Raw genomic sequence first — 27,383 nt, forward strand, 5'->3', positions numbered from 1 at the left:
CAGTCTCAGAGCCCACCTCTCTTGTGGCGGAGGCACCTCTCAATGTCTTCATATATTCCCTTGTCACATCCATCTCGCCCAGGCGGCTGCTCTTAATAAAGTGCCCCCGCGGCCACTCCAGACAGCCTGATGTTATCTTTCACTCTCCCGCCCTTTCTCCCCAGCGTGGGCCACACAGAAGTGATTCAGGCCTCCTGGGTCACAGCAGTCTCCTGGGGAAAAATGCTTCCTGAGCGCCCAAGCCAGGGCGTGACAGAAGTACTGGGTGTGGGTATATCAAATACTCCTTCCTTGGCCCCTCAGGGTGGCCTGGGCTTTGGATTCAGAGTCCCACCCTGAGTTCCCATGCCTACCTCAGCCTGCATCTTCTGCCCTGGACCAGCTGCTGCTGCTCTCCCCCAGCTGTATAACCTGAGTCCAATTTGCAAAAGCCTTTCTCTGGGTGATTGTCAATAAATCCCCCATCCATATCCCTCTGCAAGACCAGAAAGCTTCAAGATCCAAAGGAATGAATCACTGGTGGTGAAATTTCGGGCACAATGACAGGCAATTGAGGAGACATATTTGATCACATCATGTTTACCTATGTGCAAGGCTGGCCCTGAGGATATTCTGGCATTTTCCTTCGATTATAATGAAGACTTGGAATAACAGCAAAGAAAGCAATAGAAAATACACCAGGCTAGGAGTAGGGACATCTTGCTGCTCATCCTGGCTCTGGCACTAATTAGATGTATATGGCCCTATACTTTCCCTTTCTAGGTGTCAGTTTCCCCATATGTCAAAAGAGAGCACTGGATTAGCTGATTTTCAGGGTCCCTTCCTGTTCTAACAGGCTCAGATGGTAGGCTATCTGGCACTGAAATAGACTGATGTTCCCTCCAGAGTGGGCCCCCATTTGGGGATACCGGGCATGGCACTGTGTATGCACGGGAGTTAGAGGGGGACAAAGGGTTGGCACTATGGGCATGAACCCGGTGCTGCTATTCCACAGTGTAGCCAGTGTCTGACCCATCTTTGCTAGGGAGCAAAGGAAGAATGTGTTCACTGCCCCCACCCCATCTTGCAGACAGGACCCCTCAGGTTCCCAGAGGTAGGTCTCTGTCTGTGAATCCCCTATGCCCTCCAGGACTGATCCCAGCTGCCCCAGGATCAGGGCTCACAGGGCTGACATTCCACCGGTGAACACTTGTACCACCATCACACATTCCTGACTTAGTGATCGTAAACAGCTGCTGCCCCAAGCCCCCCAAGTGTCCTCTAACTCTCCCCACCTCCTTCCAATCCAGCAGCTAAAGGGTTAATGCCTGGCCCAGTAGGGGCCCTCCAGAACACTTCTCTAGTTCTAGGGGCTGTTCATTCTGCCTGGTCAATGCCCGAGTCATACCAGCAATATAATATTTTTAATATCGTCCTAGTCTAGGATTCCACTCTAGTCCAATGCCCCTCCCCCTTCCCAGGCCATTTCTCTGTGAAGATCTGTCAATGGCTTTCTGAATTGAGGTATGCCCCACTCCCTGCCTCTGAGTCAGGGAGGCCCTGGTGCTTTCACAGAACGAAGAAAAAGAAGGCAGCAGGGGATGGGGCGCTAGCTCTGTAGTTAGTAGCAGCTGCCCTAGTGACCCTCTACCCTGTGAAGCCAAATGTGTTGAAGTTGGAGGGACACTCCCTTCTGCTATTACCTGAACAGGGCACTGATTCTGTACCCCTCACTGCCCCCTGTCCTCAACAAGGGCTGTCAGGCACTCCTGTTTGCTCCCCAGGCCCACCTGCGCTGCCTGCCACCATTTTCTTTCCCTCCTTCATGGTTGATCTCTTCCCTTCTGCTCTTAGCCAGAGCAAGCCTCCCTAGCATTGAAAACTCCCCTCACTTGGCCCCTATCTCCCCTCCCTCTGCTATTCTACTTCCTTCTCCCTGCCAAGGCCTAGCTGCTCCAATGGGTGCTTTGCCCCTGCAGTGCAAATGTTCTGTTCTCGCTGGGCCCTGTATTAATTTGCTCTCATTTGTGAGCTGCTTTGTTAACGTGTGTGGCCTTTTCTCGATGTGTAGTGCTGCTCCCTGCCGCCTCTGTTACCTCCCCACCCACACCCTCCTTAACCTTGTAATAACAGGCCCTCTCCCGTCGAGAGGGGGTTGGGCTTTTTCAAAGCCCTTTCTTGTATGTGCTTTAGTAGTTCACTACATCCTCACAACCACCCAAGGAAACAAAGCGGGCATGAATACTGATCCCTGTGGGACCAGTGAGGAAACCAGGGCTTGGAGAGGTGAGAAGGCCTACCTGCATGGATAGATAATGTGAGATGGCCAAGCAGGCGTAGAACCACAGCTCTTTCCCATAATACCCACACGCTTATGTCATTCATCTTCGGCACTGCCTTCTGAGGCCCTAACCAAGTCCCCAGAAAAGTACACATATGCGCACACGCCCATATGCAATTTCGCTTATGAATCTGTGAGGGGTCATAGAACCTCTGAAGGTCAGGCCCCTGCATCAGTATTTTTTAAAAGCTGCTCAGGTGATTCTAATGTGCAGCCAGGGGTGAGAACCACTGCTTGAAAGGAAGATGTAAAAATAAGAGATGAGAGCATAAAAACTTGAGCAGCCAAGAGCTTTCTTAAAAACCTTAGGCATCTGCAGCAAAAGCTGAAGGTAGACAGGGATGTGAACTATGCTCTAGCTCCCTGCCTCAGCTTCCCCCTTTCTGCCTGAAAGAAATCATTCTGCAGGCCTTCTTAGCCCCTCCCTAGCCCTGGAATGGCTTTGTAAACCCGTCAGCACTGAGTTTGCTGTGTGAGGGGGAATAAAGAAAGAAATGCACCCCCATCCCCATATACACATGCTGGCCAATTGCTGTGTAAGTGTATCCTTAGCATCTTCTGCCTGCAAGGGTGGAGCTGAATTCCTCTGAGTAAGGCATGGGGTCTCTCTTGAGGTGAAGGGTAGAGACTTTCATGTCAATCACCTAGAAAGTGATGCTCCTCAGGTAAGAGACTGGAATTCCTAGGAATAATAATCATCTGAATAGCTATCATGTATTAATCACTTACTATGTGGTGGGCATTTCACTTACATTACCTCATTTAATCCTCATACTCACTCTCTGAAGTAGCTACAGTCATGTGCCACATAATGACGTTTCCGTCAATGAGGGACCACATATATGACACTGGTCCCATAAGAGTAGTACCTTATAGCACAGGTGTGTAGTAGGCTGTTCCATCTAGGTTTGTGTAAGTACACTCTAGGATGCTCACATAATGAAGAAATCACCTAACGATGCATTTTTCAGAACGTATCCCCATCGTAAGCAACGCAAGGCTGTATTAGTATTATTCCTGTTTTACAGATGAGAAAATTGAGGCTCAAGTGGTTAAGTTACTTGCCCAAAGATCACCCAGCTAGTAAGCAAGTGTGTTGTTTGGCCTGCACACTGTTTTCAAAAATTCTTTAATTCATTGCTAACATATAAAAATCCTCAGATTTCATATAAGAATCCAGATTTCTGGTTTCTCTTGAAAAATCCTATCTGGCAACGCTGGGCCTTAAAGTTCCACCTGGCAATGATCAGCTGGAGCTAAGTAGCAGTGCCCCTTTTGGATGAGGGATGGGCTCTCCAGGTCACCCCAGTCCCCACCACTCCTTCTGTACCCTCAACATGGGGCCAAGTGTCAGTTGCTATTTAATATCGTTCTTGTACTGTTGTGCTGCTGTTTTTATTAAAAGAATAATAAAGAGGAGAATGAAACATTTCTTGGGCATACTTCTGATCTTGCTCTAGTGAATACATTTACACCTTTGGGTCTAGCCCTGTAGGCATCTGAGCTTATGATCCCTCTACCCCATTCCTTTCCACTACCTCTTTAACTTGGGGAGAAGGAAGGCTGGGCACCAGTTCGGGAGGGCACTTATAGGTGTCTGGGACTGTAGGTGGCCTCTGGTCCACGGAGGCAGGCAGGGAGTTAGGAAAGAGGAATGGGTCCCCAGAGAACCCCAGCAGCAAAAGATACCTTCTAGGGCCAATTGCCTAGTCTAGCTTCCTAGCCCTTATCTGTGACATGGGCATAATGATAATGACAGTACCACTAAGTCTTCCTTCCCAGACAACATTATTTGAATCACCGATGCCTCTGTCCAAAGGGGATTTCCAGACCAGGGAGGCTAGCTGGGGATCTATTTCAGTGGGAGTGGGGTCCCAATGTCCCCTCAGTCACACCCTATAGCCTATCCCCTAACTCAGGAGACTTTTCTCACTTTGTAGTAAGTACCAGTCTTTTGTGGGAGAGTAGGCTAATACAGCTGGAGTGAGATTTGTATCATTGATCCTGCCACCTTTTATTAACAATAACACAGGGCAGCCACGGAAGCCCCCCAGCCCTGTCAGCAGTCTTCCTTCTCCCAACCCCCACCCAGTGTGGTCCTTGTCACCATCTCCTATCCCAATGCAACTTCCCTGCCCTGTTTCCTCTAGACAATCTGAGTTCCTCTGCCAGGAGCAACCTACCTGTGTGCAAAAACGACTTGAAAGCCATTAATGGGAAAGAGCATCTTTTAGAAAAGCCAGATGATTCTAAAGCATTAACGGACACCTTTGTGATCGTGTCTCAGGAGGCGCTAATGTCTCGTAAGCTGGCACTGGGCTGAGGACTGCTCGGCACAGCAGTCCTCCAACCCTGAGAACACATGCCCTGGGACCCAGGATGTGCCAGAAGAGCCAGGTGAGACCTGGGGAGTAGTGAGAAAACCCAGGATGTCAACTCCTGTAGAGTGCCAATCCCAAGGCCACATGTACGGGCGCACACGCACACACATACACACACACACCCATACATATCCAGAGACATAGGCGGGGCCACACGTTGGCACAAAAACACCACCCACACTCTTGCTATAAGACCCACATGTGATTTGCCAACAAATTGCAAATTAACCTCCTAGTGAACAGATTAATGGTATTCATGGTAATTTACACTCCAAGTTTCATAGCAACAGACTTTGAGCATTCTGGTTGCATAAGAATTCAAGGATTTTCAAGTTCCTGGAGACATTGTAGTAATTAACCTGATAAGCCTATGCAAATTAGCCCCAATTTGACACTGTCATTTTTGAATCCAGTATCCAGGGCATTTGCCCAGAAGGTTGCCCGTTGCTGCTCTAGCTCCTTGGCTTGAGGTGCTAAGCTGATAGATGCCAGTCTGCATTTGTCTATGCAAATGAAGCCCCAGAGCAGAACTCCCCGTCAGACCCGGAACGGGACTGGACAATTACAAATGGTCCACTTGCGTGGTGATAAGCATGGAGTCAAGGCTTCCAGGAGAAATGGAGAACGGGCCCCAGCCAATCTGCATAGGACTGACAGAGCTATCTTTTCAAGATCTTTGGTTTGAGGACAAAAATTCCTGACTTGCACAAGAGTTTGAGCTTTCCACCTGAAGGTCAGGAAGAAGAAGCTTCCTTGTGGCATGCTGCCAAGTGCCACTGGAGTTTTTTGTCTTTCCAGAAAGATCAGCTTCCTAAAATAAATCTGAATGCTGGGGTTCCCTTTTTCTTCCCTAGGAAGGTGAAGTTTAATTGGTTCTATTTCCTATTTTGAGCAAAAAATCACAGAATGTACTCAACTCCCTCATCAAATCAATCAGCCTATGGGCACAGCTTGCATGCTCTCTCCAAGGGTGGACTACTTCCTATCTAATAATGTTTAGCCTCAGGAGGTGGCCACACCCCCCCCAATAGAGCTCCATCCTTGACCTCCTTCTTGTTTGATCTCCTGAACCACCAGGGCTCCCTGAACCCCCTGGTTAATCTGCCCCGTGCTTCCTGCTCCACAGGGCACGGTAATGAAGTGTCACGGAGGAGAGTATCCTTGTCCACTGGCTACCCACTGCTGCTCCCAGGCTCAGCTCTCCCTAGGACCTCAGCTGGTTGCTCTTGATGCTATAGCCCCACAGATTGTCTCGAAAACAGCTTTCTGGAGCCCCCATTTGGGGGTAGGTGGTGAGCTGGGAAATACTGCAGAGAAACTGTCCAGGTCACCTAGACCCAACCTGCCACTAATGGGCTACCATCTGGAACTCAGAATTCTCCAGAATGCAAGGCCAGACAGGGTGACGATCAGAGCAGCCTCACTACTCTCAAAGAGCTAACACACAGTGATAAAACACTTGAAACTTATACCAGGGCCATTAGGTAATAACTATCTCGATCTGTCTTCCTGAGCAACCTTTAGCTAAGGCAGGATTTCAGAAGTGTTGGAAGGCCTCCTGTGCAGCTGCCGGCTTCCTCTGTGAATGCGTACATCGAGCCACCGTTCCAAGATGATACCTGTGGCCACTCTCCCTCGTCTCTCTTCCCTTTCTCACCACGCCATGCCCCGATTCACCCAGCCACCAACCCCTCTTCTTTGACTGCCAACAACACTTAGTGTCCACCACACTGGCCCCCAGAACTGTGGGCCCAGGACCCTGGGGGCTGCAGTGTACTGCAAGAGAGACGCACATCCATACACTTTGAAGCATTGCCTGTGGATATGTCAGTCAATAACCCACAATAATAATAATGAGGAGGAGGAGGACGATGAGAACAGCTCCCATTTGGGGAGCATTTACTACATGCCAGACACTTTACGTGAACTTGACATGCAACATCTCATTGAATCTTCGTAACAACCCTGTGAAGTTGGTACTATCATTAGCTCCCTTTTGCAGATGAGGACACTGAGGCCAAGGCTGAAGGAACTTGCTCAAGATCACACAGGTAATACGTGGCAATGCTGGAAAGCAAACCCTGGCTGACAGATGCCAGAGACTAGCCATTTAAGCACTATCCTAAAACATCTCACACATATATGTACCACTATTTTCCAAACGATAGGCAGATGTCATAATGATTAACAAAATTCATTTTAAAATATCATACATTCACATTAGTTTGTGGTCATTATGTGTTTCTCAATCAATGGATACTAAGAATAAAATTGCTGTCAAGAGGGGTCCAGAATATGGGTCTTTGGCTTTAGCCAGATTGAGAACCGTGGACATTTTGTGCATACAGTACTCCCACCCCGTGTCCTCTCACCCATGAAGGCACTCATTCTCTTATCTGTGCACCTTCTGTTTTATCTCAAAGGACCTGTGTGTCTCTGCAGATATGACAGGGGTGGGGAGCCGTGTCTAAAGCTGTCTGCATATTCAATCATTCATTAAACAAACATTTACTGAGCTCCTACCACCTGCCAGACACTGTTCTAGATATCGGGGATACTGCAGTGAACAAAATAGATAAAAATTCCTGTCCTCATGGAACTTGCATTCTAGTGACAGTAAATAAATAGGTAAAATTATGATATTTTAGAGAATGATAAGTGCTTTGGAGAAAATGACGCAAGGAATTGGGGATGAGTGGCTGCAATTTTAAATAGGGTGGTCAGGGAAGGCCTCAGTGAGAAGGTGACAACTGAGCAAAGACCTGAAGGAAGGGAGGGAGTGAGCCCTGTAGCTACCTGGGGGAAGAGCCTGTCAGGTATAAGGAATAGCACGTGCAAAGACCCAGGGATGGAATGTGCCTGGAGTAACCAAGGACAGTGAAGGAAGCCAGCATTGCTGCAACAGTTTGTCTGTGAGAATGTATATGAACGGCTGTGTGTGTAGAGGTGGATTCAGGAGTGGGCTCTGTCATTAGACCTCCAAGTGGCCTATGAGGGCCACCTTAACCTTGGCTGGCTTACAGGGCTACCTCTAGGCAAAGTTATGAGGCGAACACTCGTGTCTGCCACTCTTCAACCCCTTAGTCCTTTCTTTTGCCTCCTCAGGAGCCCATTTGTACCCCGCCCCTGCAGAATTTGGGGCCTCTCTAGTGCTCTCTGCCAGCAAAGCCAGTCCCGCAGCCTGAAGAATAAAGAGCACAACTTTGGGATCCCACAAATCTGGGCTTGCCTCCCGGTTCCATTTCTTACTAGCTGTGTGACTTTCTTTGGTAAGTCACCTACTTCCCTGAGCCTCAATTTCCTTATTTTTAAAATGGAGAGAATAAGTTATTGGGAAGATTAAATGAGGTAATGCATGTAAAATGCTGAGACCAGGGCCTGGCACACAGTAACTGCTCAAGAAGTGCTAGTTGCTAGTATTCATTCACACCCAGGTATGAACTATAGAGAGTAATCTGTGTGCCTTGGGTCCCCTGAAAGGCCTGTGGATTTCTTGCAAGGAAAATTCTTGTATACAGCAATTGTGGGTGGTCAGTAGAGAGAAAAAAATGCAAGTAGAATCACTATCACGGAGAGTGTCCTAAATTCTTAACATTACAAATGGGTATTGATACTTAGAAAGGTTAGGAACCACTGGCATCATTGGTTACCTTTTCCAGGTGGGTTTGCATTTAGCTTTAAATTAGTGGGGCTCTGAACAGTAGCACTGCCACCATCACTGAGCAGGTGGGAAATTCAAATGAAGCCTTGAATCTTCTGATCCAGCATGAGGAGGTGCTTCCATAGTCTCTTCCTTCTTTACTTTGTTGCTTCTGTTCTGATGGGGATGTGGGAGAGGTCAGAATCATGGTTCCAAACCCAGAGCAGGCAACCTCTGGGCTTGGCAGGCCCTCCAGCTCGAGGGCCTAATGGCATATTTCTTTTTCACTTTCACACACCTCTAAGTATCATCCTGCTGCTTGTGTCATCTCCTCTTCCTACACTCTGAAAAGATAATCCTGGTCAGCCATAGAAAGTGGCCACTGAGAAGGTGCTCGGTGACAACCTCCAAGAAACCTTTCTGAGAGCTTCGCCCATGTCCTAACCAGAGCTTGGGCATGTCAGCACCTTACCATATAGAACGGGTGCATCCTGGACAAGTTTCTTGCAAATCAAATTTTCACATATCAAAGCCTATTTTCCATGTTAACTTTTTTATAACTATTTTATGTTAACTATTTATATAACTATATATATTTACAGTTATTATAACATAACTATTTTATGTTAACTTTTAACATAAAATTGGAGATGTGCTTCTCTGAGGAAAAAGAAAAACGGGGCCCTGAGACTTAATAAAAATCATGTTTATGAATGCAATGCAGCAACATATTTGAAAATCACAAAAGTGAGAATTTTCTTATAAAATATTAACAGTGCCCCCAAATGAGTCACAAGATCTGAATACAAAATAGCTAGCATTATTTTGATGTTTGGCACAATAGCTTAAAGGCCTAAAAGTAAAACAACGACAGTTTAACTGAACAGAACGCACCAGACAGAAAAGTTGCCCAGCTTCTATAAAATTGCCTTTCTAATGTTCTACGGCAGGGGACCATGCAACATTCTTTAGAGGCTCGGATCCTGAGCTCTAGTACTCTGGAGAAGCTGCTGGATTTAAGACACGAACACGTTGATCTGGGCCAGAGAGCAGACAAAAAAACACAGCCGTGGCACTGCTTAAAAAGGCCCCAGGAAATGAGTTAATTGGGGGCAGGAGGAGTATGGGAAGACTTTCTGGTAACACAAGATTCAGAAGACTTGAAACTTCTGTAAAGTGAGGCTTTGGGTAATGTATAATGAATAAGCCCCCCAATTTTGAAATGTTGCTTTGGCTGATGTCTTTCTATGGAGTCTCTGGACAATGAGAAATTCCTATGAAGGGCTTTCTAGCCTTGGTACTTCCCCAAAGTACATTGCAGGGAACTCTAGTCTCATAAGAGGCTCCATGGACAAAAAAAGTTTGAGAAATGCCGGGTACTCTAAATCAGTGCTTCTCAAAATTTAACGTGCAAACAAATCACCTGAGGATCTTGTTACAGTGCAGATTCTGACTCGGAAAATCTGGGGTGGAGGCCTGAGATTCTGCATTTCCAGTAAGCTCCCAGGTGATGCCTACACTGCCAATCCTCAGACCACACTTTGGATGGCAAGGCTCTGAATGTCCTCTTGGAGATTCATGATTCTCATTAATACGTTAAGGGCTCTGCGAAACCCTGTAGCAAAGTTTAGCTTATCTAACTCAGCATTTGTCAAACACATTTGTACCCAGAAACCTTTTTCTCCCCATGGTACCTATTAATCCCTCACACTCAGGGTACTGTGGAAGCCAATTTGGGAAGTGCTGCTCAAGTTAATGCTACTCTACCTGGAGTGACTTTGCACCATCTGAGAAGGTATACATTTTGGGTCATGGCCATAGACCTCATCTAGGGCTAGTTAATAGCCCTGCAGAGCCAAAAGTATGCTAGGGCCATGAATTGCTGTTGGTTTTCAAAGACTCCAAGCTCAATGACAGCAAAATACCATAAAACTCTATTTACCATCCTGCCATACTCACCACTTTCCAAAGTACTTTACAACCTTGATGTAGCTTCAGCTGAAATGAAAGCAGGGAAAAGTGAAGAGATTTGGAGCAGAGAGAAGCAGGCATTTTCGAAAGAGGCATGAAATGAGATGATGAGCAAATGACACTGAAAGTAGCCAGGAGGTAAGGGACTCAGGGGTTAGCTGGGGCGAGGAGGAAGAAGGAGGCATCAGAAAGAGATGCTAGTGTGCAGTGTGTCCTGGAAGTGCAATGAAGAGAGAATATATACCCTAAAAAAAATCTGCCTCTATAGAATGAGAAGGAAGAAAATACGAAAAGTCATCTTACTTACCTGGCCTCCGCCTGTACAGGTTTCAGCTACGTATTTTCCCAAAGTTCTGCTGTACAAATTGTTTGTCTGGGAGGCCCATTCCGGGCATATTTCTCATTCTCGTGGCATTGGCTGCCAGATGGAAAGGGTCTGGGTTGTCAGTTTATGTAGGAGGGCATCTGCTCACATCCATGGTGGCCCGTCACTCCAGCCCCTATCCCAGTTAGCAGATGTGTCCAAGAGAACTCTCCAATTATCAGAAGCCAGTGGCAGACAGCGCTCCCAAGCTGGAACAAAGGGAGAGATGGGAACCCCTGACGTGGGAGGCAGTACAGCATAGGAGCTCAGCTTCTGGAGTCAGACAGGGACCACACCCCAGCTCTGCTACTCAGTAGCTGTGAGATCATGAGGTAAATTAGCCTGTCTAAACCTCATTTGTCTCCTCTCTAAAGTACGGTTGAGCATAGGATCTATCTCACAGGAACATGGTGAGGAATGATCAGGGTGATCCTGACAAGATGGTTAGGACAGTACCTGACACAAAAAAGGAATTCAATAACTGTTAACTGCTATTAGTATTATTCTTTATTATTATTAAAAGCATTTTAGTGCAGTTGCTCGGCACAAAGAAAGTGCTTGACAAATGATCACTGACATGATGACAGGATGACAATGACCATGACAATGATGACAGTGACGATGTTGTTATTGATGATGAGGGAGCTTGCTTTCCCTCAGCCCTGCTTTGGTGGTTGGCATCAGGAAGTGGTGAGCTTGGAAAGGCTCTGGGGTCAGACAGTCCTGGGTTTGAATCCTGACTCTGCTACCGAAGAGTAGGTGAGTAGTTTTCCCAGTTGTAAAGTGGGGACGATAATTCTACTTACCTCACTGTTGTGAGGATGGAATGAGATGATGCATTGGAAGTAACAAGCCTAGTGCCTGGCACACTGTAAGCACTGAGAACCATGAGCCAGCTAGCTAGAGATCCAGTGTCTGAGAACTTGAGAGAGCTCTGGGAAGCAAAGTTTCAGGAGCCAAGGTGCCCTCACACACAGAAGAGGGAAATAACGTGCTCAGGCCCATATACAGAAAGCCACCTGTTTGCTAAGGAGAATTTCCAGTGCAGAGAATTTCCTGACTCAGAGCTTCAAGTGTTTTGGTTCTTTTCTAAATAGTGCCTTTTAGTTCAAGAAAAGGAGTTCAATAAAGAGATTACTAAAACCCACTAGACTGTAAGTACCAGGCACACAGGTTTGGGTCACCATCAAATCTGAAGCACCTATGCAGTGGCTGGCATATGGTGGTGCCCAATAAATAGCCACTGAATAAAACAGCATGTTTTCATCTCAAAGTAGTTTCGTAGCAATAGTATCTATATATTTTTTTTAGGTCATGAATCAAGGACATTTTTCTCTGCACTTGGGAAAGTCCTGACAGTCTGCAAATGGGCCAAATTTGAATATTAGCCATAAGGGTAGACACCCACAAGTACACAAAGACTCCCTCAAGTGGATACACAGACAGTCACTCTCCAAATGCTTTGCCAACTTGGGGCCTCCCCTGCAAGATGTGGGCCCTGCTTCTTTGGATGGAAATAGCAGAGCATGCGTCTGTGATGGTTCTTGGAGCCAGTAGAGATATAACGATGAGGCCATCCAGGGTCCTTGTCAAAACCATGTGGATCTGGGGTGAAATTTCAATCATCTCACCAGCTGGCACCAGAATCCCTCTTAAGGAGAGAATTAGGACTGTCTTTAGGAAAAGATTTTGATAAGCTGCTCGCCTTGACAGCATGGGTAGGCAGGAGCCAAGGCAACAGAGGAGACAGCGTAATGCTGGGTGGTGAAAATGAACAGAACTTTGGGGTTGTGGGGGAGCAGACGGGAGAGGAGTAGATGGGGGAGAGAGAGGGAAACTGGGGAACATGATGGGAGGCTAGAGCCTGACTGGGAAAATGACCAAGAACTCCTTAGGTCCAGAATTCCTAACTTCACATTTTAAGTTGTTTGTGCTGGCTGCATATTAGAATCACCTGAGGGAGCTTTTAAAAACCTGAGATGCCCCTAGGGCCTCCCCTCGGAGATTCTAATATAATTAATCTGGGGTGGGGCCTGGAATCATACTTTTAAAAGCTCCACAAGTAATTCTGAACAAGCAGCCAAGGTTTAGAATGCCCGTCTAGATGGAACTCTTTCAGGAGAACCAGGGGTGTGCAGCCTTGGGTGCGGGGGTGGGGGGCGGGGGACGAGGAGAAGGGAGGCCTTCCCTGGGAATGCAGAGGTCTGGGAGGACATGGATTTGGAAGGAATCTTATTTCCATCTGCAGGGCAGGGGAGAGCACTGGACACCCGGATGACAGGGATAACTGATGCCAGTTGTCTGATTTCCCCCTTGGCTGTCCAGTCCTCCCTCCCTGGCCGAGCAATTATGACTCCTAACTCAAATAGCCCATTATGCTTCATCTTGTTGCAAACATATCCTCTCTTCCCTTCCCATCAAGCATGATTTGCCCTGGATCCCATTTCTTTGTGAACCTGCTTTTGACAGGCAAAAGCCAATGAATCCAATATATGAAAACTTTTCTCAGACATAAAAAAATGTACATTTTAACAAGGGTCTTCGGAAGACAATGACTTGACCCGCAGCAATAATTTCAGGGATGATGGCAAAGCATGGAGAACATATTTTGTGGTGGAAGAGACCTGTAGAGGTTCTCAAAGCACACCATGTGGGTAGACGGCTACCCATGAAGCTGATTACTGGAGATCCACATCTGAGAAACGTCTGGAACAGCTGGGCCCATTCTTCGGGTGTGACTGGAGATGGCACCCAGGAAAGGTCCAGACACACCCCAGCCTCGTGGGGCTCTTCTCACATCCAGCTGCCAGTGTCTTCCTCCTCCACTGGCCCTTCTAGCTCTTTACCCCTCCAGTGTTTTATGCAGCTCTGAATAAAATAAGCTTCACAGACCAAGCTCCCCTGTTAAAAGCTCACTCCATCATGGACAAGGTAGAAGTCAGCATTTTAGCAGCAGATTAGCCGCAGCCAGAGAAGGCAAAGGCAGAGAATGGCAGATTGGGGATGCCAATTCCCTGGTTTTTATAGGCCCAGGCCTGAGGGATGGATCATCCTGTCACACCTCCCGAAGCTAAATGTGACAAATGAGTGCTCTTTAGTGGCAAAAACATTAAGCAGGATGGAACCAAGGAGGAACAGTTCTCTTTCCCCTGTACCCCTCCCTTCCTCCACTCCTGCCCACAGACTGGGGTGATAGCCTGGGATAAGGTGGGGCTTCAAAGAGCCTGAGGTCCCAGAGGTTACCAGTGGGTGGTGGTCACAGTTCCCATTTGCCAGGATAACTTACTCAGAGGCAGGAGCTTGAATTGAGCAGCCTGCAAACTCTAAATCAGAATGAAACCTGTTAATTTGCTGAACTCTTCCTTCGCAGAACTCAGATTCCTTTCTTATTGAACACAGAACTAGGGTGCTTTTTAAAATCTAGTAAACCAGTTAAACCCAGGAATAAACCTGCATATTTTCTAACATTACTGAACAAAACTTAAACAGCCACTACTTCCGAACAGGACGAAACATTTCATTTGGTCCAGAATCCTTTTCAGAGGCTGGGAGATGCTTGTTTGGGAACTCTTTCCTCTGCCTCAACCTTTCCCCTTGCCCCTGCATCTGCCGCCTCCCCCAAAGAAAATCCCACTGACAAGTTCCCGCAGTGGGGCCCCTGTGAAGACCCAGCCAGTCCTAAACCAGGTTCCTGAAGAAGAACTGCCTCACCAGCAGCGGAACCCAAGCTCCATGGCACGAGCTCTTCCATTCCAGGGTGCCTTCCCCTTTCCTTCCCCCTCACTAAAGTACTTGGTTGGCTTAGCCCACTGGCATGACTAAATAGAAACATTCTTCCAGAGTGTGTGGTTCTTTCCAAGAGAGTTCAAAGAACCAGAAGGCAGACATTTCTGACTGAGAGCAAACTGATCTGGGGTTCCCTCCTCCTATAACCCTAACATCTTGGCATGACCAGATCGTTCCAATTAGCTAACCATATCTTTTGGGATTTGCACCTACCTCCGGGGAGTGGACTGAGCTATGAGAAGTGAGAGGTGGAGGGTGGTGGTGAAGCAGGTACTGGGAAAACCAGCAGCTTCTATTCCCTGAGAGGCAGCAGAGGGACTATTGTTGGACTCTACAAAGCTTTGCTCCCTGTCCAGGAGCTGTACTTGCCCTGGTCTATATATTCCCTAAAGGACCCTGGCTTGCTGGGCCTCTGTGTACCCCTGGATGGGCACCCCAGCCTTCTGCCCTGGCCCTGGTCCTAGCTCTAAGACCTAGTACCTGGACTGCCTCTCTCCCCCCGCTCCTCCTGGCCAGGACCCACACCCAGCTCCCCTCCCCCTCCCCCCCAGGGGAGCCAGTGATGACGCAGCTTGTCAGGGCAGGAGATTGATGGCAGGCCCTCTGCTTTGTTTTCCCGCCCTTCTTTCACTGTCTGGCTCCTTCTAGCTCTGGGATTTGGAGAGGAGGGGGGAGGTGGAGAGGGAGCTGTTTCATTCACATTCTTCTCGATTCAAGGGCTTTTGCTAGTCCTCATTTGAAGGGGATGAGCTGAGAAGACGCTGGCCTCCCTGTCAGAGTGGAGAGGTTTACGGAACCCAGCTCCCTCCCTGCCATCTCGCCCCTGGCTGTCCCAGTGCTCGTCCTGACCTGAGGCCCCTTTCTTCCTCAGCAGCACTCTGTTGGGCAGTTTGCTTCAGGCCCTTCTGGCACCATAATCTGCTGGCCTCTGGGAGGGCCCAGTGAGCTCATTTGGAAGCCTTGGGCCTGTGCCATCAGGAAGTTGGGGGAGGGGCGCTTTAAGCATAGCCAGAAGGAGCTACTTGATCTTAAGCACTAACCTGTCCCCGTCTCCCTCACACCGTGCAGGTTTCTACCTGTTCCTGGCCCTGCCACAGCCCCTCCCTTGCAGCCCAGGGAGGACAGGGTGGGTGTCTGGTGGGGTCTTGACACAGCACTATGTGGACATGACAAAGCTCTCCAGCCGAGGGCCCCCGGCCACTGTCGTCCTCCCTGCCCACACCGCATGTATGTTCCTTTGCAGTGAAAAGCACCAACAGGAGGCCTCCATCCGGACAGGCAGGCAGGGAGCAGGCAGGGATCAAAAGCAAGCTCGAGGGGAGCCCCACCTGCATCCCGCCCCCACATCAGGACCCTATAAGCCTAAGGGATGTGTTCTGGCTCTGACAGCTGACTACAGAGGGGCAGCTGGGAGGGCAGGGCACAGAAAACCGGGGACACAGCAGTCAGAGTCACGATTCAGACAAACAGTTGGCACCAGACTACCAGGAAGGGAACGGGCATCCAAATGTTGCAGCTGAGCCAAACAGGTGGGCAGAGCACAGGGGCAGAAAATGCAGGGCTGAGAGAGCTCAGAAATCTGGCAGTCTTCATGAGGTGTGTCCCAGGCCCCCAGAGACCCGCCTCACTGGATTTCCTGCCCTCACGCACAGAGGTGGCTGGCAAGAACAAAAAGCCTGGGACCAGGGGGCACAAAGGGAGGAAGAGAGCCTCAGTGAGGAACTTAGGAGCCTAGGGATGGACCATGGGTGCCTGTGGCTGATAGCAGCTAGACCCACAAGTAGTCTATTCAGGTCTTTTGTGTAAAAAGCTTAGAAAAATCTACTCCCTCTGGGTGAACACAGCCCCATGAACAGTATGGCTTTGTCAGATGAAAAATGTACCCCTTCATCTAGGTGGACTCAGCCCTGCCCAGGGCACATGATTTGGGGAGAAGAGCATAGGCTGGATTTCTGCCCCTACTTACCTCCTTAGCCAAGCACCTTTATGCAGTTCACAACCTGTACAACTGTATGAGGTAGCCCTGACTACAGCAAATAACTCCCCTTCTGCTCTATCTTGAGGCTCAGGGAGACTGAGCTCCAAAAAGCCTTGCCTGTATCCTGTCCTCATTGGTTTCAAAGCAAGGAAAGGGCTAGGTCTCTGGACAGGGACAATGGTGACTCCAGCTGCGACACCAGACCAGTGGGAAGCTACACTGGGAGGTCAAGATGGAGATATCGTTTCCTTTTTTTTTTTTTTGTGAGGAAGCTCAGCCCTGAGCTAACATCTGCCAATCCTCCTCTTTTTGCTGAGGAAGATTGGCCCTGGGCTAACATCTGTGCCCATCTTCCTCCACTTTATATGGGATGCCGCCACAGCACAGCTTGACAAGCAGTGCATCGGTGCACGCCTGGGATCTGAACCCCGGGCCGCTGCAGGGGAGCGCACTTAACCGCTAAGACACCGGGCCGGCCCCTATCTTTTCCTTTTTGAGGGAGTTATTTTCCAGGTCCTTCTGCCCATCAGGAACTTTGCAACTTTTGTTTTTACTGTGTTTTATTCTGTCGTGAAAGCAATACCGGTGTCTTTTGCATCCCCCAACCTCTCCCTTGGACTCTCCTCCCCAAGAGCCCCCACTTAACCATCCACTTGACTGCTCTGCCCAATAGTGTTGGTACTCCTAGGCAAACAAACTCTTTGGGGATCCTGTGTCCTCATGCTCTGCTCTAAAGTGGAAACTAGGCTACATTATTATGACAGTGATCCTCAGTTTCCCTATCTATATATTGGGGGAAGATCAAGGTCCCTTCCTGTTCTGTGACTCTGAAAAGCCCATCCTACTCCTGGCCCAAGATTTGCTCCCTGACTCAGCCTCTCTAGCACCCAACAGAGGATTATGTGGCCCTAGAAGCTGTGGTGGGGAAAATATGGGCCCCAGGGCAGAATCTGTTGACCCCTATGCTCAGAGTTGAAGGTAAGAGGAGTTGGGCCAGGTGCAGCACAGATCAAGAGCCTGGACTGAGACCAAGGGACGTGGCCAAGTCTGTAGTCGGCCAGCAGCTACCTACTAACAAGCACTTCACTGACATTATCTTCATTTCAGAGTGGCCTTTCCAGTAAGCCTCTTCTGACAAAGGAGAGGGAGGGGGCAGTGAGCTGGAGACAGAACGAGGACCTACTGGAGCTTGGCTGGACTCCAGAGCGTGGCCACCTTGCTGGGTAAGACAGGGAAGGAGGAAGGGCAAGCCTTTTTCCACGACTGAGTTTCTGTCAGTGCCACCTTGCAAAGATGTTTGAGAAAAAGAACTCTCGGCTCATGGGGTTTTTGCTTGCCAGCACAACATGTGTTATGATTTATAAAAGAGGACTGGATTAGGATTCAGGGGCTCCACCTGGACTAATTAGCTGGATGGTCTTGGGTAAGTCCCTTCCCCTCACCGAGTCTCAGTTTCCTTATCCGTAAAATTAGGAAGGAAAGTGAACTAGTAAATAATCTCTAATAATCTATCCTAGAGTAGTCCGTCCAATGTCGCACCTGCATTCATTTCTTATGACGACACTGCCTCAGGCCTTGCTCACAGCAGGATTTCCTTTAGCCCCAGACTCCATTATTTTGGAACGTGGCTATCAAACATGACTTGGAAGGAGATCTAATTTTCAAGAGGCTGAAGTTCCAGGGACTCAGGAGATGAAGTAAGAGCTCACCACGGATTCATTCTGGCCAGCTCTTTTCCAGACCAGCTTGCTCCCCTCCCGTTAGGCCCCACTGCTAGCTCAGGCACACTCTCTCTCTTTCTTGCTCTCGCTCTCACTCTCCCTGGCTTGCTCCATTCTCTTGGTGGCTTTTATCCTTTATGGTGATTAATGTAGACACCAGGCAAATGCTGGCCAAAGGAAAATGTAAATTAAGTCGCTGTCCCTTTCCCTTGTGCACCGGGAGGGTCAGTCAAAAGCCCTTCTGTCTGCTGAGGAGGGATGAGGCCCTGGTAGGGCTGAAGCTGGGCAGGTCTAGCAAAGCAACAGTGGGGACAAAGTGATCCCCACAAATTACAGCTTGTCACATGGTTGGGGGGCACAGATTCCACCCTAATGGCTTGAGTTCTGAACTGACCCTCAGTCCCTACCAGCAGTGAGATGGATGGCACCTTCCTACTCCAAGTGAGAACATGTGGAGGGCCCTAGCACTGGGCCAGAGCCTCCCCTTTCCTCTCCTTAGCAAAGGCTCAAATGGCCAACAGAACACACGTAGGTAGGGCTGGGTGACTGAATCACAGTCAATCACTTCCTTTTGACTTCTCCTCTCACCAAACCTTGGACCACTAAGCTGTTATGGGTCACCTTTCAGCAACCCTTTCTGCATCCCATTTAGAGGATGTGCAGTTTGATGAGATTTCAAGAGTGGAGCTGAGTGGCACAAACCCAACTAAAATGAAGTGACGATAGTTTCAGCAACTTATATTTCTCTGCTTCATTCAATCATGAAGGACTCACAAGCATCACCATGGCCCAGAGGAGGTGTGAAGCAGAAACTGGACAGTCAGCCTCTGAGTGAGACACCCCTAATTATGAGCTGTGTTGTGCTATAATTTAAGGACCCTCCATGTAACAACTTTCCTATCACCTACCCCAGGTAACATCCAGACAGGACAATTGGCTCAACTCTGCCATTTTACCTGTCAACTGACGAACAACAGCCAACCACACAGCAAGCCATCGGTTGCCTCCTCTCCCTCATGTGTCCCAATCTTCCACACGCCCGGGGGGCCTATGACTCATCTTTAGTACAATCTTTGGCTGATTCAGACAGCCATGTGTCCATTTCTCCATAAGCCTGTTCACATTAAGAGTTTCTTTTATTCCCTATGTTCTATTATGAATATTTTCAAATATACAGAGCCCCTAAAGTAGCCTTAAGAACACTACAATAATCACCTTTATAGTCATCACCTAGACTCAACATTTATTAATGTTTTTGCCATTTTTGCTTTATCTATCTATGTCTATGCATATATTTATATATTTTTTATTCTGGTAAAATATCACAACATAAAAGTTACCATTTTAACCTTTTGTTTTTTTTGGTGAGGATGATCGGCCCTGAGCTAACATCCGTTGCCAATCTTCCTCTTTTTGCTGAGGAAGATTAGCCCTGAGCTAACATCCATGCCCATCTTCCTCTATTTTGTATATAGGATGCTGCTACAGCATGGCTTAACAAGTGGTGCATCGGTGCAGGCCCGGGATCCGAACCTACGAACCCTTGGGCCACTGAAGCAGAGTGCGCGCACTTAACCACTACACCACTGGGCCGACCCCTTAACCATTTTTAAGTGTACAATTCAGTGGCATTAAGTACATTCACATTGTTGTGCAACCATCACCACCATTCATCTTCATAACTTTTTCATCACCCCAGACAGAAGCTCTGTACCCATCAAACAACTCTCTATCGTCCCCAGCCCCTATTTCTAGCTTTTTAAATACTATGTCAGTTTCAAGTTCCAAATATCAAGACACCACTCCTAAACACTTCATCATTCATCTCCTAAAAATTAGAATATTCCCACATAACCACACTGCCATTCTCACACCAAAGATAATTAACAACAATCTACTATCCAGTTGTTAGGGTCTTCTTAAACAAAGGTTTCTACATGTAAAATAAGGGAAATGAGTCACATCTAGTCATTTCATAAATTATGAAGTGCTATATAAATGTGAGGCATTAATAACCTTATTAGATGATCTTAAACATTTGTTTCACCTCTAAAATTCAATTAGTGTTTATGACTTTCCAAAGGGTTCTGCCTCCAGATCAGTTGATGTGCCAGAGGCTGCTCTCAACCCTTCCCCTGCTCCCTAAGGCAGGGAGACACTCCTATGAGTGGAAGCACTGGCCTTAATTCCAGCCCAGTCTTTTCTACTCTCATACTTTACCAGCAATTAAGATATATATCAAATAAGTCCATACAAAGCCCATGACTGACTCCACAGAGGAGTAAAAAGTAGGTTCTCGAGACTCGAAACATGAAAGAAGCCTTAAGTACCTGGCTACAGCCAAGGGGGCCTTCATCAGCATGTGGAGGACTGTAGCAGTCAACGTGGCCATTGGCGTGGGGAGCGACGGGTTCCAAAGAAAGTGGGGTGCTGAGGGGCCTCACCCCCACCTCCAGCACTGTCCCTACCCACCCCCAAACCAAGTTCTCGGCTCTGTTAGCTCAGCTTGGAGCACAAGGCTGCCGAACATGTGTGCTCCTTACTGTCCGTATTTGTCTCCACCTGGCCCAGATTTCTGCACACAGTCACCAATCACTTGAGTTTTCGGCTACTTTTTTTCCCAGCCGTCTTAACAATCAATGTCTGTATGATTTCATGGCTCGGCTTTGCAGTCTAGCACAACCAGGCACTGAGTCAAACATTTTCTCTCTTTTTTTATTTTATTTATACTGTGTCTTGTTTCAGGAAAGATTTAAAACGAGGAGACAAACATTTAGTAAACACCCTGGACCAGATGCTCAAAACTGTGCTAGGTGTTGTGGGAAATGCAAGAGGAACACATGTTTTTGTTTTTTTCTTTTTTTCACTCTCAGTTGAGTTTACAATTCACTTGGGGAGACAAGATTCTCTTAGGAGGCAACTAAACCACAATAGCACTGACCTGGGAACTGGAAGCTTGGACACCTGGGTTCTTGCTCCCAGCTCAGCCACTAGCCAGCTGTGTGATCTTGGAAAAGTCACCTCACCTCTCTGGGCCTCAGTTTCCTTCCTGGTAAAATGAAGGGGCTGTGTATATATGTCTGTATGAGCACAGCGACAGAGTGGAAAGGCTGGTAATATTGGTTTTCTGAGGGGATGGGATCAGAGAGGCTTGACAGGAAGATAAATTTCTTCTTCAAGCCTCTCTGTATTTTTTGACTTGTTATAATAATCATATATTACTTTTGTGGTTAAATAAATCTAGCATTAACAAGTGGGGATGGATGGAACTAGCTAAATTCTGGGTTAGCTCTAACCATGGTCTGTGATTATCCGTGGTTCAGACAATACTGAGCCTTTGGAGTTGGGAGAAGAGAAAGCTCACTGAGGGCTCTGATACTCAGGGAAGGCTTCCCAGAGGAGGTGAGAGCCCAGGTGGGTCTTGAAGGACTGGCATGCTTTGGATTGGTAGAGACAAGGAGAGGGCATCTTTGGCATGAGGTGGTGACGGGCAATAAACTGGCCGAGGCTATAATAGAGGGTGGAGGGCAAAGAGGAGAATAACTCTTACTCAAGGCTCAGATGCATCCTGGGTTGGGGAGTGTCCGGGCTGAGGAGGGAGCCTAAGGGCAGGAACAGCTCAGCTCAGTCCCCTCCCCAGGGGGCAGCCCCCAGGCCCACCTGCCTTTGAAGCAGCTGCAGAATCTGAGCAGCAGAAAATCTAGAGGCCCCAGCCTGGTGCTCTTGGATCACAGAGTAAGCATAACACTTGGGTATTAGCTAATCAATCTCGTAAATTCATCTCCCTTTTACTGGGATCTGTCAGGAAGCTGATTAAATGCTGTGCGAGTGGGATTTGGCTCAGATGCTAGCCGGGAGCTTGGGGCTGAAGTTTTTCAATGTTCAGCTCATGCATAAAATTCATAGTTTATCATTACCCAGACTTGCTTCTCTAGAACTATCCAGATGGGGATATTTCTATACGACAGTCCTATCCTGGGTGAGCCGGTTGCCTGGCCTCTCCCCCACAGTTCTCTCTGCAGTAGGTGCTGCGCCGCCCCCCAGGGCCCTCACCCCCCCACCACCACCGCAAGCTCAGCTCTGTCTGCAGAATCCCTGAGCCAGGATGCCAACAGCCCTGGGGCACAGAGCTGGCTCTTCCTATTTCCTGGGGCCCCAAAGGGATTCCCTGGGGCAAGGCCAGCACCCTATACCTCCAGGATCCTGGGGCAAAATTGGGAAGTAGCCTGGATGTCTTTAAGGAAAGACATGTATGCAACTGCTACTACCCCTTTCCCCAGTCCTGGTTAGATGCCCTCTGGCTGTCCTTCTAGCATGGGTGCCCCACTCATCCCTGCTCTCCTCTCTCAAAGCCCTAAGTTCCCCTAAGTCACCTAGGGCTTGACTCCTACCCTGGAGGCCAGTCCCTCCTCTATCCCAAACCCTCAGCCTAACCAGGTGAAGTAATCTCAGCTAATGGGCAGAGGGGAAAGAGCCCAGGAAAGGGTTGAGCCCAGACCACGAATTTCTTCAGCTTTTGCCTGTCTGCCTCCCTTTCCCCCATCCGCTCTGACGAGTGCTTAGACTTGCCTCTGGCATACTGCCTGATTTAGGAGCCTCTGACCTTCGTTTCCTCATCCCTAAGGTCTCTTCCAGCACTGATATTCCCCTTGCTATGATTATGCATACAACTCCAGCAGTCACAATGGAATTGGAAACCCTGTGTTCATTCCTACCGTCTTCCCCAGTTTCTAGGTAGCCCCCAAAGAATAATGATACCAGGACCAGCAGCTACCATGTATTACACAAGCACTGAATGCTAGGCCCTGTGCTGTCCAGAGGTCTCAAAGCAGGGATCTTGTCTGAACCTCCAGCCTTTCCCAGTCGTGGAGCAATGAAGGCATCCACACTGGCACCACTGTCGACCATGACTAAGCATCGGTGAGGTGCTTGCAGCTAAATTGGGAGCAAAGAGATTTGAATGGTTTGGGGCAGACACAGTGTGTCCATAGGGGTTAACATTCTGGTGAGGAAATGGGACAAAAGGTGCAATTTCAGTCAACAGAAGTCCAATCTTCCAATACCTCAATGGATCAAATACATTTTTTCTTCACTCAGCTGTTCGGAAAAAGAGACAAAGGATAATGAAATAAGCCTGCATGAGGGAATAATTCAAGTAATTTTCAGGAGATAGTCTGGGTTCAGCACACATTTTCACTTATACTTTCTCTATCCTATAAAAATAACACCACTCCATTTTACAGATGAGGAAATTGAGGCTCAAAAAGGATAAGCCACTGCCAAAAGTCACTGCTACTATGTGGCTGCACTGAAAGTGGAACCCATGTCCACTTGACTTGTAGAATTTAGTGTTCTGACTGCTATAGCATACCATCTTCCTGTGGTCCTAAACATCGGGGCTCTTATTTAGAAAGCAAGGTCCTTAGTCATCAAACACAGAATCCATTTCACTGGGCCTTACTTTCTAAGGCAAGAAAGAGGCCTCAGACTTTAGAGAGAATTTCAACAATGAAATGAAATGAAAACCCTCGATCCGCCAGAAAATTGCGTTATTATCTGCCCATTCCCAAATATTCTGGTCAACAGAGTTTTCACTCCATCTATGGATAATTCTCTTTTAGGCATCTGGAAACAATGGCTGAGCTGACATTTCATTGGCTCAGAGATTCTTCTCAAACCAGTGATTACTTCCCCCTTTGGATGTTGTTGAGGAAATAGCAGCTCAGGCTAAGGTTGGGGCAGAGGGAAAAAAAAACCACAGAAAACAAAAACACATTCCCAGCTGGGGCCCTCTTCCACAGAGCAGAGCAGACACTTGAAGGGAGCTCAGGGAGGGAAGACAGCTGGGATTAAACGACCTTCACAGGCCAAGGGAAGACCCACTGCCACCTGGACAGCAGACAGAGCACAATCCCTCTCATACACACCATGTGTGTTATCCATGGGTGGGCAACATGTCTGTGTACCAGGAGAGAAAATGTTCCTGTCTGGGAATGCACACACAGATATACATACATACATACATATATATATATATATATATATATATATATATATATTCAGACACATTTGGTGTCCTTACTCTAAATTCAGAGCTAGTCCTGCTGTTGGTGGAGGTGGGCCTGATAGTTCTCTAAAATAAGATTCTGGAATATACAACCATTCTCTTTTGGAAGTCTCTCATCCTAGGCCTTCATTTAGTCAACTTGTCCTCCTCGGGCTGCTGAGCAGAAAGCCTCCATCAGCACCCCTGCCCTCCTACCCACTTAAGGGCAGTTTAACCTGTTGCAGCCTTCCTCGACCCTACTTCCTGCTCTTTGATTTTCTTCAATCTCATCGTCTGTGGCACACAGTAGGCACTTTATAAATGTTGCTCATCAAGAAGCAGCGCCAAGGGGTGGCCGGAGGAGGAGCCACCCTTCCCCATGAGTCTCTAACAAGCACCTACGCCCCTGCAAGCTACCCCCAAGAAATATGCAACCTAAGTGAAAACCATGTGCAAAGGCAGCTTCCAGACAAGTCTCCTAAACCCTCTACCAATGAGATTGTTGCCCCTACATTCTTCCTGTATGACAATTCTGGAAGCCACTCTTTCAGTACTTCTCTGCATTCTGCAATCTGAGTTTGCCCTCCTTATCTTTGCTCCATTCCTTTATGTCTCTCAAACTCCTCTCTTCCTCAATTTCCTCTTCCCTTTCCCTTAGCCTTTCTCTCAATCCTTGTGCTTTTTCTTCTTTAGCCTCTTTTGACCTCTCAGATCTGCATATTCCTTACCTCACTTCCCTCTCTCCAGACCAAGCCTCAATTCTGGAATCTTCTCCATTCCTAATTCCTTGCCTCAAGCTCCAAGGGTTTCAAGCTCTTCCCTCTCTGCAGCTATTGTAGATAAAGGAGAGGGTGAGTATGCCCTAAGCTGCTGAGGCCAGAGCAAGTTGTGGCCAGCCCAGATCACCACCTCCTACTGCAGGGACTGAGGTTTCCCTTGGTAACGAGCAGAGGGTATCTGCATCCTCCTGGGAGGATGACTGTGCTCTCAGAGCTTAGCATTTTGAACAGGTCCTCAAACACTCACACCTGCATTCACTTCCCTGTTTCTTGATCTCAGAAATGTGTTTGAAAGGAAATTAGTCATTTGGTAGAAAAGTGTGTGCATGTGTTGGGGGTGAGAGTGGGAGAGTGTAGTTACGCAAATTAGAATCTCTACTCCTGGCTCAGTCATGTGGAGATGGAGTAGAAATTGCACTGCAAAGTCAAGTTTGTGGGGCTCCAAAAGGTTATATGCTCTGAACCCAAAGCCTGCTACCTTTGTAGCCAACCTCTGGCCCTACTGTCTACTCCCATCACATCCTGAAATCATGCTCAGGGCCAACCACTGGTGGGTAGGATAGAAAAAGGACAGATTTGGTACTATGACAGATCTGGGTTACAGTCCCAACTCTGCCACTTATTATTAGCTGTGTGCCCCTGAGCAAATCCTTTCACCTCTCTGAGCCTCAGTTTCTTCTTACGTAAACTGGAGATTTTAGAGTGCCTAACCCGTGTAAATTCATGTAAAGCCCTCAGCAAAAGACACAGCACTCAGAGAGGTTTTCTGATTGGTTTGGAAAGCAGGGTCCTGTGCTGGAAGAGATCTGCCTCATTTGGGCTGGGTGCCCTGAGTCACAGCAGAGTGTATAAGTAATAGCAGCTACCATTTATTGGTGCTTTACCTCCATGAGCTCACGATTCCTCTCAACAACCCTGCAAGCTAGGGACTATTTATCTCCATTTTGCAGAGGAGGAAATGGAGGCGCTGAAAAATAAAGCGAATTGCCCTAGGTCACAAAATCAGCAAGTGGTAGAGCCAGGATGGGAACACAGGAATGATAAAAGAGAGGAGGCAGCACCAGCAGGCAGTTGCTAGCCCACAGCACTATTTTGCCTAGGGCTGGCTGGGCCCCCCTACCCAAGGCCTCAGACCCATCAGGTCCAATGGACCCATAGCTCCCACAGCCCCCACAGCCCTTCTGTCCTGTTAGCCAAGCTCACCACCCTGCAAACAGCAGCTCGAAGCTGACACGGCGGCAGTGGCCTGTGGGAGGCAGCCAAGGGCTAGCTCAGCAGAAATGACAAACCCTCCTGCTTCAGACCCTTGTGCGAAGCTAAAATTAACAACTTTCCCAACTGCAAACAAATGCAGTTGCCGAACCTGCATTCCCCTCTCTTGCTTCTGCTGCCACTGGACTTCCTGGGCCTCATCCCAGCTCCTGCCTCTCTCCCTGGCCACGCACATAGGGCTTGGCTTGTGGGCAAGGGCAGGGGAGGCTGGACCCTCTGCACAGATTTGGGCCTGGATCAGACGAAGTTCCCAGGACATTTGGCAACTTCAGATTTGGGTCAAACACCTCTCAGTTACCAGCCACCCTACCTTTTGGTTCCTCTCTTTGCCCTTTTGGTACCCAATACTACCACTAAGTCCAGTACCTATTTATGCTGACCCCCAATTAGCCAGGGTATTCCAAGTTTCTACTTCACTAGGGCCTTTTTACCACCTACCACAAATCCTTATCCATCTGTGGTAGGCAGCCTCTAAAAGGGTCCCAATAATCTCTACCTCTTGATATTCACACCCTTGTGTATCCCCTCCCCCTGAGCTTGGGCTGGACCTACTGGCTCGCTTCTAATGAACAGAATTTCACAGAAGTGATGGGATATAACTTCCGAGATAAGGTTATAAAAAGACTGAGGCTTCTGCTTTGGGTGACCTGCCCTTGGCCACACGTTGTCTCTCTCTCTCTGATCAACCATACTGAAGGAAGCAAGCTGCCATGTTGTGAGCAGCCTAATGGAGAGGCCCGCAAGGCATGGCAAGGAACTGAAACTCTCAAAGCCTGCCAACAACCATATGAGTGAGTTTGGAGGCAGATCCTTCAGCCTCAGTTGAGTCTTCAGATACTACAGCCCTGACCCACAGCTTGACTGCAACCTCATGAATGGCCTTGAGCCAGAACCACCCAGCTAAGATGCACCCAGGCTCCTGACCCACAGAAATTGTAAGATGATGAATGTTTGTTTTAAGTGGCTGAATTTTGGGATCATTTGTTATGCAGCAAAGATAGCTAATACATGATCCTGTGTTCCATTCCCAAAAAATTCTGCTTTATCCCAGGTGACAATGGCCAATGACCTAATGTTCAAATTTTTTTAACAGCCAGATAAGAGGATACCTTAATTCAGTTAAAA

The 27,383-nt window shown here is 48.0% G+C and overlaps 1 protein-coding gene across 15 annotated transcripts in view; it reads right to left on the reverse strand.

Moving 5' to 3' along the window:
• FRMPD3 (FERM and PDZ domain containing 3) overlaps positions 1 to 27,383 on the reverse strand; it is a 128,181-nt gene that overhangs the window by 80,995 nt on the left and 19,803 nt on the right. For 4 of the 15 annotated variants that reach the window (XM_087426983.1, XM_087426994.1, XM_087426978.1 and 1 more), the window contains exons 2-3: positions 10,620 to 10,885; positions 8,352 to 8,518 (exon numbers count right to left, since the gene is read on the reverse strand). The exons of 5 other annotated variants lie outside the window; for them this stretch is intronic. In XM_087426983.1, the coding sequence (XP_087283109.1) occupies positions 8,352 to 8,372 (21 nt within the window). In that variant the 5' untranslated portion in view covers positions 8,373 to 8,518; positions 10,620 to 10,885. Of the gene's footprint in view, positions 1 to 8,351; positions 8,519 to 10,619; positions 10,886 to 27,383 lie in introns of those variants that run through there. 6 more of the 15 variants (XM_087426989.1, XM_087426987.1, XM_087426979.1 and 3 more) reach the window with 4 other exon arrangements.

The sequence above is a fragment of the Ceratotherium simum genome, chromosome X (genome assembly GCF_057802395.1).
Source record: "Ceratotherium simum simum isolate JZ-2026a chromosome X, ASM5780239v1, whole genome shotgun sequence".
Classification (NCBI taxonomy): domain Eukaryota; kingdom Metazoa; phylum Chordata; class Mammalia; order Perissodactyla; family Rhinocerotidae; genus Ceratotherium; species Ceratotherium simum.